General features: G+C 25.5%; 2 protein-coding genes across 3 annotated transcripts; one reads left to right on the top strand and one right to left on the bottom strand.

Annotated features, from left to right (window-relative positions):
* Window positions 1-4,130: 4,130 nt before the first annotated feature.
* Window positions 4,131-7,993, bottom strand: LOC112603954 (E3 SUMO-protein ligase PIAS1-like). Of its 2 annotated transcripts, none has more exons than XM_025352787.1 (3): window positions 7,832-7,993; window positions 5,307-5,533; window positions 4,131-5,234 (listed from the first exon to the last, which is right to left on the bottom strand). In XM_025352787.1, exons 2-3 carry the CDS (start codon window positions 5,497-5,499, stop codon window positions 4,405-4,407), a joined length of 1,023 nt encoding a protein of 340 aa, XP_025208572.1. In that variant the 5' UTR covers window positions 5,500-5,533; window positions 7,832-7,993; the 3' UTR covers window positions 4,131-4,404. The 2 variants fall into 2 exon arrangements, with proteins under 2 accessions (XP_025208572.1, XP_025208573.1); XM_025352788.1 differs by lacking the exon at window positions 7,832-7,993 and adding an exon at window positions 7,652-7,820.
* Window positions 7,994-10,683: 2,690 nt separating this feature from the next.
* On the top strand, window positions 10,684-11,402 carry LOC112603971 (PHD finger-like domain-containing protein 5B). Its single transcript, XM_025352808.1, has 4 exons — window positions 10,684-10,735; window positions 10,847-11,037; window positions 11,108-11,230; window positions 11,391-11,402. The coding sequence occupies exons 1-4, from the start codon at window positions 10,684-10,686 to the stop codon at window positions 11,400-11,402; spliced, it is 378 nt and encodes a 125-aa protein (XP_025208593.1).
* The last annotated feature ends 1,094 nt before the right edge of the window (window positions 11,403-12,496 follow it).

The following is a 12,496-nucleotide window of genomic DNA, read 5'->3' as shown; positions in this document are numbered from 1 at the left end:
AAACCATTACATACATGGACAATTTTTAATTACTATGTATATTTTAATATACTTAAATGATACAATAAATATCATTAGGTTTTTAATATTCTTGTACATGATTTAAACATTAAAATTAAAAGGACACCGCACCCGCGCGTGTTGTCTTTATCTTACACACGTATGAAATAATAAATTTTCATTCACTAGTTTCAATAGTGTACTTTTAGTTTTCATATTAAAATGAATTGACCTATTATCAAACTTTTAGGTAAGAGCATTATCTCTGTTCTCTCGTTAATTTTTTACGATATTTTAACTTTGAAGTAGGTTATGAGTATGAAAAACATAATAATTATATAAAACTTCATGTTAAAAACCTTATATACAGGTATATTTTCGCATGTAAGTTGTTTATGATAATTTCGTTTTTAAGCAAGTTATGAGCATTTTTATACTTGCACTATATTATAATATATTGGCTTTTAAGTTTTAATGCATTTTTTTGGTAACTAATAATTTGTTTTCCAATACAAACTATGTGTTGAGACTATGATTAATTCTGATTTTTATTATTCTATAGATATTTTTTATTTAACTATTAAGTTATTATTTTATACAATTTAACTAATTTAAAAAATTGAAGCCATTTTGAATAAAAAAAATAATTAATCTTAAGTAATATAAGAGTCCATAATAAACTTTATTCAAAAAAAAATTCCTTTATCAACTCTATATTTTTGTCTACATACTGTTGACCTTTCAACACAAGAAATCAATGTAAATAACAGTGCTATTCATTAAATTCACAATAATTTAAGTTTTAATTGAACCCAAAAAACTGTTTTAGTTGCATTTTTAGTTTTTTGCACAATTGGAACTGTAGAGATGATAAATTAGATTAAATTAAATTAATATCTGTAAAGATATAATATCTTAAAATATTATACTTTGCTCTGCTTAAGTTTATTTTGATGTGTATCTATTTCTAGTCGTACATTTCATAATAAATACATTAAGTAATTGATTACTAAACCTTGGTAAAACTACTGCTATAAATGGATTTATAGTTGGAATAAAATGAATTGTCACTATATTTTAAATTACACATTTTTATCGCCCATCAAATAACACAAATAACTATTTTATCGTAAGTACTTACTCAAAAACAGTATTACATTTATTACTCTCTAATTAACACAAATATACTACTTTCATGTAATTGTTCACATATGTTTTGATATTCATCATAATAGTTTAAATAAAGACAATTTTAGGAACAAGGTATAGAATTTACAGTTAAAACTCTGAAGCATATTTTATAATATTACTGTACTTCATTTTCTCAATTAAATTTCTTATTATGTATTTATATTATATATATGAATTATCTATTCTTTTTTTTTTTTTTGATTCACCGTTTACCCTTCAAGGCGTTATCATGATATATTATAAATCAACAAATAAAATTTAATTTTTGATAGTTATGTAGTAATTAAAATATATTTACAAAAACTATAAACATTTATATATTTTATTCTTTATATAGTCAGCAAGACAGAGCTTCCAGATAAACTTGAATAACAATGTAGCATACACTAATATGGACTTTTCAACTACACATTTTCAGTTCATACATCCATTTCTCAATATCAATTTCAGATGGATAACATTTACACAAATGAATCATTATTTGATAATTTTAGAAAGTGATAACTATCACTAAACATTTTACACTTAGATTTAAACTCAGTATTAGTTTAACTCAAAAAGTATTAAAAAGGTATAACATAAAATTTTAAATATCCATAGTATTATAATTATGTAACACTAGAATTCTGCTGTTCCATGTAATGTGCAAAATATTACTATTCAATAATTTTATTAAATATAATCAAATGAGATAACTAAATTAAACATAACCCTAATTAATTTTAATTTATGAAATACAAAAAAAGATTGATTTTTCTAATTCATAAATAACCATAGTATATAACAAATGCACTTGTAAGTTCTAAACACATTTTTGTGTTTGTATACATTTTATAAATCAATGTATTGATATTATTTTTTTTTGTTAACCATGTTTCAAAACAATATGATAATTTTTTTTTTTTTTTTTAATGAGATTCAATTCAATTTGTATTTTTACAAAAATAAATTGATATGATGTCAACTGTACCAATTATCTTATCAATAAATAAAATCTGAAAACAAATTAATTTTGTCATGAAATTATCTTGAAAACAACTTTTCTACTTTTTATAAAGTGAAATATATTTTAAAATTTTGAAAATTACTAATTTTAAAATTAATGAAGGAAAAAATTAATTTAAAAATGTAAGTTATTTTCAAATTACTATATAGTCGAATTCGCTTATAATGATGCTGTTTACAACGATATTCCGGGTAAAACAATTCCAAGCAATGTATTTGGTTGGTTTTATATCTTATGTATTGTTACATTTTATAATCCAGATATAACAAAGTTCGGTTATAAAGATCAGATTCTCTTGGTCCCTTGAAGATCGTAATAAGCGAATTTGACTGTAATAACTAATTCAATCATACTTTTTGATATTTTATTGAATAAATAGGTTAGTCTATACAATCAGCAAAAGATTGATATTTTTGATAAAAAAAAAAAAAATTATTAATATACTTGAAGTACATCATTAACATATGCTATATGCATGCAAGTATAAGAGCACTCAAATATTTTTGTACACAGATTTTTATAACACACGGTTATACATTATAATTATCTTTTTTTGAAACTTAACAAAGAGGATAGCAATAAAACGTTTCTCGTAATTTTTTTTAAAGGTAACCACTCTACTGTACATTAAATTATGAGTAGGCCACTATTATGTGTGTATTAAATCTGAATTAAATGATTAATCATTAAACACAAAAAACAATTTTGAGTGGATGCATCACTAAACATATTTCATGAGTTTTTTTTCATAAACTGTTCAAGTCATTTAGTTTAGTATTAATACTGATTTGATTTTTGCTGAAAACATTATATTTATTTTATTATTAGTATTCAATTGAAGTGCACGGCCAAACAACGGGACAAGCGCCACTGAGCGCATTTTACAATAGATGATACAATTTGACACGTGTCACGTTTTTCCACGACTTAAAACTTAACTTAATATTGCCTTTTAATCTATTTCTTTGTAATTTCAATGCGATAGTGAACATATACAATAAATTATACCCGTGCCTCGTTATTCCACCGATAAACGCAATAATGCCGAGACTGGCGCTTTTCCCGTTGTTCGGCCGAGCACTTCAATTATTAAAATAATACACATTTATATCATAATATTATGCTAGTAATTTTTAATTTTTATCTCTCCTAACTACAAACTAGATCTAAAACCACTCTAAAAGTTAATAAATTGAAGCATTTTATCAACTAACTATATATATACGTATACACACAAAAAAAAAAAATCATCATTATAAACATTAGAATCTACATATGTTTATTATAATTTATTGTTGCAAATATTTTCATACTTCAATACTTAAATTAATAATAAAATTATAAATATTATAAAAAATTAATTAAAATCAGTATATAATTAATTACATATTTAATATTAAATAACTAGAATTTAATACTATTGAATAATAATAATAAAAAAATATTTATTTAAGGGTCCTGCTTATACTATTTAATGAGAGATAAAATAAAGCAATTTATACTCTCATGCTGGCAAATATTTTAGACATGCATTATCTTATTTTTAAAACGTTATAGGAAAATTCTAACGTTGTATAGATAAGTCTAATATCAATATTTTTTTTTAAAAGAGAGAAAACTTTTTTACAAGGTACACTGGCAGTGAACTTTTATTTTAGATTATATTGCTGAAAACAAAAATAATTTAAAATTAAAAAATTGTAAAAATTAATGAAATTCAAACTTTTAATATAAATTTTAGAAATATAATTTTAAAAATCAAAGTCTCATGCTCTATAAGAAGTTTTTATCTATCTAAAAAAAAAAAAACTACAAAATTGGATTACTAATAATGACAAGGACAGCCAAACTTTTTTTTATTAGTAAGTTATTATATCATCATAATTAATTTTTGTGTGTGAAGCCTAAAAATAAATTCTAACACGACTGACTGTTTGGCTACCCCTGATTTATGAGGCTTGAAAAATTTTCTATAAAGGTATGTTTTAAGATAAAAAAACAGATCATGCATAATTCTTTGAACCAAGTATCCAAAATTTGAAAATTACTTTAGTGTATCCAAATCAGATCAGGGTATTAATAACCAATTTAAAATTTGTATCACAAATATTATAGTCCTTTTATAATATTTACATTCCCTTTTCATATAATTGTTGATTGATTCAATTCAAGACAATTTTTCATTATTGCTATTCAAATACAAAGAATTAATATGTTCTTTTTAGTATCACGGGTGCTTTTTTGATTATGTTTTCAGTAAAATTTTTTTCTTCGGGTATAATCCATGAACCATCAGCAAAAATTTCAATATCTTGGACGTCATTTTGAAGTCTTGGGCTTGTAACAATTTCCAAAAAATAATTTTGAACTTGTAAATCATCATATAAACAAGATTTATTACAAATTGGACACAACCATGTTGGATTCATTTTGTTCTTTAAAATATATGTACCTACATTAAAACACTGTAAATGATCACAGTGAATAGATTTTGCAGGTATCTTCATTCTGATAGTACTCAATGGACATTTCAAGGAATAATGAAAAGATGCAGTGGCAAAACATGGATTAACTTCTGCCAGTTTTTTAATATCATTAATTGTCTCTTCTGAACTCCTTGCTTCTTTTTCTTGAAGTTTTTTTATCAAAGTATTAGCATTTAATTCTTTTACAATAAACATTGCAAATGCATAGTTTTTTTCATCAGGAATCCAGTTTACAATGATGGAGTTTGAAACTAAAGGACTTAATTTTAAGTGTTGAGTACAATTGATAGGTCTTCCAACTCGTCTGTATTCAGTTCCTGATTGTATATAACGAGCGATGGGTGGCAAAGAACATGTTTCATTTTCAATTCTAATATGAAGTCCTAACGGCAAATAATCAGTTACCTCACTACGTCCAACTTCTGACTGACAAATTCGAATTTGATATTGATACACAAAGTCAGCTGTCTTTTTTGTAAAGTCCCGATTCAGTGATATAAGTGTTGCTTGTTCGTTTGACATAGTATGATTGAATGCACATTCCATTAAACCTGGAAAAAAAAACAGATATTATAAGTATAATTAATTAACCTAAGAAAAGTGATCATAAAATATATCACTACCTGAAGGAGAGTTTTCTAATGTACATTTTCCTGAGCTCTTTAGAAGAGTTGGCTTAATAATATCTTCAATAACTTCGTAAAATGGTACATTGTTGAACTTATAGTTGAACGTTGATTGCATAAAAGAATTATTGTTTCCACTTGTAATTGAATCTTGATCCTCTGAATTCAAATTTTGTTGATTTGAAAGCATTTTTGATAATACTATAGTATAAGTTGGCCGATAACTAATAAAAACATAGTAAATATAATAAATAAAATATAATAACAAAATTATAAAAGGGAAACAATATTTAATGTAACACTTCTAATAATAAAACAATTAATGTTAATATATCAATATAACACTATAGTAAGCTAGTGCTAAGTACTTCTCTGATATATCATACAACATAAAATAGATTATAATTACATCATAGGCTTATATTACCACATACTAGGAATAACAAGAATATATAATAAACAATAAAAAGGAATGTGAAGTTTTTGATGTTATAACCATCATAATACAATACAAAAGAATATAATCTCAATAATAAGAGGAAAACACGATGCATATCTATACTCTACAATACATAAAAATTACACTAAGTAAGCATAACAACAACACACTAACATTAACTAAATAATGCAGATGCGAAAATTGTTTAAAAGATTCAAGCATAAGAAAATGGAAAATTCGACTTATTAAGAAATTTTAATCATTGCACGTAATAAAGGAACACAATTTTTGTCAATTTATAAAACCACCAAATAAGAAAATAAAAAATATACAAGAATGATCAACATATCAAACATAATTTACTCCATGAAGTCATGTTTATATTAGTGATATATTAACAGTAATATTAATATATCATAGTTTTTAATTTTACTAAATCTATAATGTGACTTTCTTGACAATAAACAACATTTTTAAAATTAAATTTACAATAAACTTTTAATCAATTAAAAATCAACAACTTTAGTATTTTTGGCATATTATATTATAATTATTATCTTATGACTCAAATAGTTAACTTGTTTTAAAATAAAAATTTTTAATATATTTATTAACAACTAACTAAAAAATAAATTTCAAATAAAAATAATTTGTATGAAACATTTATTTTTTATATTTTCTTATTGATAAAAATAGTACTGTTGACAAAATGAATTTTTATTAAGCACATCATGATTTTTGGTGTACTTAAAATTCTTATTTAGGATAAGTTTTCAAAGACAAGTATTGTCTATTTTGAATTTTCTAGTCATACGTAGGAAGTATAGATATAGTAAATTATAAGCTTTATGTAATCATTTTTAAATATTAAGGTCTTTCCAATTAGTTATCGTAGGAAATACTGATTATATCAATAGCAATGTATGTGATGAATCTAAGCCAACTTCATCAATAAACAACTTACTGTAATATGTCAAACTCTTGGATCACTAATATCAGTACTACATCTATTCCTAATAAAGAATTTTAACAAATAAGGGAGAATACTCCATCTGATACAAAGTCCTTTTACATCATTTACTTAGAGTAAAATAATAATAAATAAATGATAAATCAATATGTAGATAAATTAACACAAAATGAAAAATTAATAATTATGATATAAGGTTAATAATATATTCACATATTCACATGCATACCTTTGTTCAGTAGAGAAGCTGTATTCAGCAGAAGCATTGCTTACAGGTATCACTATACCATAGAATAATTAATTAATAATAATTCTGTATAATATATACTATACAGTATAGGAGATATTGATGCTGACAAATTTTTGAATTTTAAATAATAATAAAAAAATGTTTAATTACATTTTAGTTTTAATCGCCAGTAGATATAGATACATACATAAGGGGTGATGATCGCCCCCCCCATCACCCCTCCCCTCTATTTATACGCTACTGACTTCTTCGTTCAAAAAACAGACAACCAGCATTTTTTCCTAATAAAAACCTTTCACACGTTTACCGGCATCGAATCTTTAATAATAAAAATTACGATTAATTAAATAAATCATTGTAGTATAAACGAGGTATCGGATAACGCAAATATCCACGTGGTTCATAGTTCGTCGGATGTAACCAAAAGATATGATCCGACGGTATGGATCGGTGTCTGGCATTTGCCACCTACGGCAAATTACAGTGATCCGATAATTCGGGTCTCCCTTGTACCACAATCAAACATGACGAGGAGTCGTTGGGTACGCAGTGGTAGTCGAAAGAAGAGTAGACGATGGCTATGGTGTTTGTATTTGCTAATATCGCAAACCACGTCAATAATACGCGTAAATAAATCATTAAAATATGCACTTCTTTCTAAAATTGACAAAATATGTACTTACAATTTTCGATTTTCAAACTGGCCACTGTATAATTTAAATTTCTAGATTAGTTAACAATAAATCGAGAGTATATAGAACACATTGTTGTAATACCTACAACCTTCGAGCTCTAACTTTCAGATTCGGTGCCTCGCTCAATTATATTAAAACGTTTTGAAAAAAACACTACACAACAATTACCTGTATAAGTATCTTTGTCTTCTTCTTTGAACAATTAAGACCGACGAACGTGAAATATTCCGTTGGCTGGAAAAACAAAAAAACAGCCGCTTGGCGCTTATCAACTGATAATCAGAACAACTCTTTGTTTACAATAACGTACAAATTGTTCGACAACGCTGGCGGCGTGGCGTCGTATGTAACAACGAAGGAACGACTGCGATGCGTCCAACAGGAGTGTAGCCAACGGTCACGGTTATTACCAACTTAAGTTGGAACACGCCCTATACCGGCGGGTAATAAGTAAGAGTATCGTACCACGATGTAGAGAAGCAAGGCGATGAAAATACGGCGTGAAAAAAGCAGTATGAATGTAGAAACGCGAATACCACAAGGTAGCGCCACGCCACCAATTCAAAGGCTAATTAAATTACTCGCTGTTCGTTATACTGTAATGTATGGACTACAATGCGTTTTATAGACTTAAAGACTTGTAATATTATGGGTATTCATATGAACGTACTTCGTAATATTATGCAAATGCAATGTGCTTGTTTCATACTTGCAACTGGCAAATTTAAATAAATAAAAATGTTATATATTGTAGTATGCACGAATTCAGTAAAATATAAACACGTAGGTAGATATATACTTCCAGCCATAACGAACAATAGGTAGGTAGGTATTTAAAATAAAAATCATCTTTCAAAATCAATTGCAATGTAGTAGGATGGAAATGAGCTATAATTGGTCATTTAAACATTTTAAATGTTTTTTTTTATTTAGTGTTATGTCACTGATCAACTAATAACATATTCAATACGAATATACTCATTTTTTTTTTCTTCAAATTTTAGCTAAGTTAATTAATTAAAATTGCCGAGTAAATGTCTAGTACCAAGCTGTAAAACAAAATTCGCTAGTGGAAAAAAGAAAAAGATAACATCATTTCGAACTCTTAAAGTACTGACTACACAATAGAAAAAAATATATTTATACATAGCGATAACATCACTTCACAAATAATATGATACTAAAATTTAAAAACTTTAAACTATTTGTATACACAATCATTTTAAATAATTTTAAGATACGATAATAGTAGGTACTTTATATTTAAATATTATAATTAAATATAAAACATTTTAATACTATTAAATGATTTTTAAAACTAATTGAATAATATAACTAAAATTGTATAATTAAAATAGAATAAGTAGTATGACTATTACAAAAGTTATTCAAATACTAGACTTTCGTAAATACGTGTGTTATAATTATTAATTTTGATTTTTATGATATTCTTTTAATATTTTGTTAAACATTGATGTTTTTATAATATGTTTAGGATGCAATTATAATTTTAATTAAATAACACATTTATTTATGTTAGTAGGTAGATACTTAGCAGTGATGTAGTCGTAATTTTTTTTGTGAGTGGGTAAACGCTTAAATGTGCTTGACATATAAACGTGAAGGTCTTCGACTCCCCGCCCCCCCCCCCCCCTAAAATACTACGTAGTCATTATTATTTTTTTTTCTATAATAACATAGATACACTATATCACTATTTATGACCCTGCCGTAATTGAACCTCTACAGTTCACAATCATACTCCTAGAAATATGTTATACATTTTAAATTTTTAAATTACCTGTATTATGACTCATAGATAGTAAGTAATTAAGTATTTTATGATAAGAAATTAAAAAAAAATTTTTTCGTGTAATGTCAATACAAATGTACAAATATTGTGGTTATTGGGTATATTTTGCATAAAAAAAAATTGACGATTTACAAATTCACTAGTAAATGTTGCGTTCCTAACGTTCTATTTCAAATAGAAAGGGTACGGTAAAAAAATATTAAAATGAAGGGTGACTCTCGTGTGTCACCCCCTCCCCATCACAAATCAAGCATTGATTACCATTATTAGAGGTGGGACTTTTCGCTTTTCCTCTCTTATTGCCAAAATATTTTAAAACTACTTTCCCTTTTCACCCAACAATATTACAGTACTTTTTGATGACATTAAGGCATCATCGGTGATATAATGTTAACATAATGCAATATTTAGCAATTTTAAAATTATCTCTTCAAAGTCAAAATAAATTAGGAAGTGACTTAGGACAAATAGTATTTAGTAAAACTTTTTACTTTTTAAAGAGTTAAAATTAAATTTTTAAATTTTTAAACTTATCATATCGAATGACAAAAATATCGTAGTTTCGAAAATAATAGGAATGGATATGAAAATTAATTTGAACTAAAGCAATAGGACAAACGATATTATAATTTAATTATCATACATAATCATTATGTCAGTTAATTGTCATTTTAATAAAAGAGAATCAAAATTTAGGGAATTCTGCTCGAACATGTAAAAGTTTTTACAAAATTATCATTGTTAATAAAATGCTCTCTCTTTTCCTCGCTATTAATGAGTAGAAATGGACTAAGTTTTTTAATTATTTGCTAACTTTTTTCTAAGAATTATATCTCCAAATTTTATTTCTCTACGCTCAGTCCATAATTTTTGTCTAAGACTTATAAATTATAAGTTTTAAGTCTAATAAGAGTTAAGTAGATTAAACAATGGCTAATTTTACTTTATATATAATCTTGAATTATACTGTTTCACTTTGGCGACACTGACGTTTAGAAACAGGTATTGATTTATTCAAATCTTTGAGGTGGTTGTGAATTATGATAAGTAATAATCAATACACTTGCATGTGACCTGGGCTTTGGCTGAGCTTGTGATCAGCGTGATAGTAGATAGCCATTACTCATAGGCCAATTAAAATTTTATAATATCACTTAGTATTTATTGGTTACCTATATTATTTAACGTTAAACAGTAACCATTCAAGATGGCTAAACATCATCTAGACTTATTATTTTGTCGTAAGCAACCCGGCGTCGGTAAGTGTATAATATTCCTTTATAATATTTTCATATCTATAGTTAATTATAGTAATACAATATTTGTTATAAACTTTCTATTTTATTTAACATATGTTATATTTGTTATAGCTATTGGACGACTGTGTGATAAATGTGATGGTAAATGTGTTATCTGTGACTCTTATATCAGACCAAGTGCAAAGGTACGCATTTGCGATCAATGCAGTTATGGTTCATTCCAGGGTCGATGTATTATATGCGGTGGAATTGGGACAGCGGATGCATATTATTGTAAGGAATGTACAATCCAAGAAAAGGATGTAAGTTATAATTTAAATTGTACTACATTTTTATGAATAATTCAAGTTCATGAAGTTTCTATTATTTCAGAGAGACGGATGTCCAAAAATTATAAACATAGGAAATGCCAGAGCAGCTATGATGTATCAACTTAAAAAAATATGGCTTCACAGGACGTTAATGCACTGTATTTCCATTTGTATTTTGTATAATGTAAGTTTCTATTTTTAATCAGCTCTTGAAATAATAAATTAACATTTGTTTTTCGAATCTATTTAATTAAATATTTATACTGATTAAAAATTGAGGTTTTGAATAAAATAACTCAAAAGCTTATAATTTCAAAATATTTCAACTATATATCTCATTCTAGTCAAAATCATAAAACACTATTGTACATTTTTTTATATAGCTCTTAATGTACATAAATATTGAATAATAAATATTTATTAAAAAGTAGTTATTTTTTATTTTATTTTTTACTACACTAATAACCAATATTAACTTACATAACAAATAAACTTGAAATATAACCAGTAACCAAAACAAAAAATACCTGATTAAGTTTCATTAGGTCCATAAGTTTAAGTTTTTTTTTTACAAATTTCTGTGTAACCTTAATAAATTAAGTGCTTACTATCAAATTATCTATCATGTTTATTTATTAAACTATCAAAAAAAAAAAAAAAACTTGCAAATGATAGTTAATAAGCTTAGTTATAATCAATGACGTAATAAGAATATTATTTTAGTTACCTTATTTTTTTTATTTTTGCTAGATATTACATTATAATAAAATTAGTTACATAATAATATAAACTGCATAATAAACAATTATGTCAATGAAATATTAACTGCCATTTAGTACATTTCAATATAAAATAATGAGTGAGCTATTAAAATGTAACGATAGTAGATAGATTTAAATTATTTTTCAAAATTAAATGTTTGTAAAATGTATATTATACAATTGAGTCTAAAATATTAATTTGAGTACCTATTAATATAGTTAATATGGCTTAATAGAAATTTAAAAATGTGTGATTTATTTAAACAACAATTGTTGTGTTTGAACTAAATAATAATATACTATTTAATATGCATTTAGCTTATACTATACACATGTCATGTCGATGTACACAGGGACAGATTTAAGGCACTGCGAACTATGCAGCTGCATAGGGCGGCTTTTTATGTGCAACAAAATTGTTTTTAATATTTATTTTGTTCTTGTATAAAAAAAAAACTTAATTTTGTTTCTTGAATTTTTCAATTTCAAAATAAATAATTAACATTAAAACTACTTATATAACAAAATAATTATTTAATAAATTTATTATTATTTTTTACTCGTATAATAAAAATAAAGAGAAAATATTATGCTTGAATCAAAACTTAAGAGGACGTCGTACCCGCATATGTTGTCTCCGTCTTACAAATGCGTAACATGGCAAATAGTACTCTCAGAAGATCACGTTT

The sequence above is a fragment of the Melanaphis sacchari genome, unplaced genomic scaffold, assembly GCF_002803265.2.
Source record: "Melanaphis sacchari strain LSU unplaced genomic scaffold, SCAv2.0 Contig116_pilon_pilon, whole genome shotgun sequence".
NCBI classification, from domain to species: Eukaryota; Metazoa; Arthropoda; class Insecta; order Hemiptera; family Aphididae; genus Melanaphis; species Melanaphis sacchari.
The sequence above is the reverse complement of the archived record's forward strand: the minus strand, read 5'-3'. Positions and strand labels throughout refer to the sequence as shown.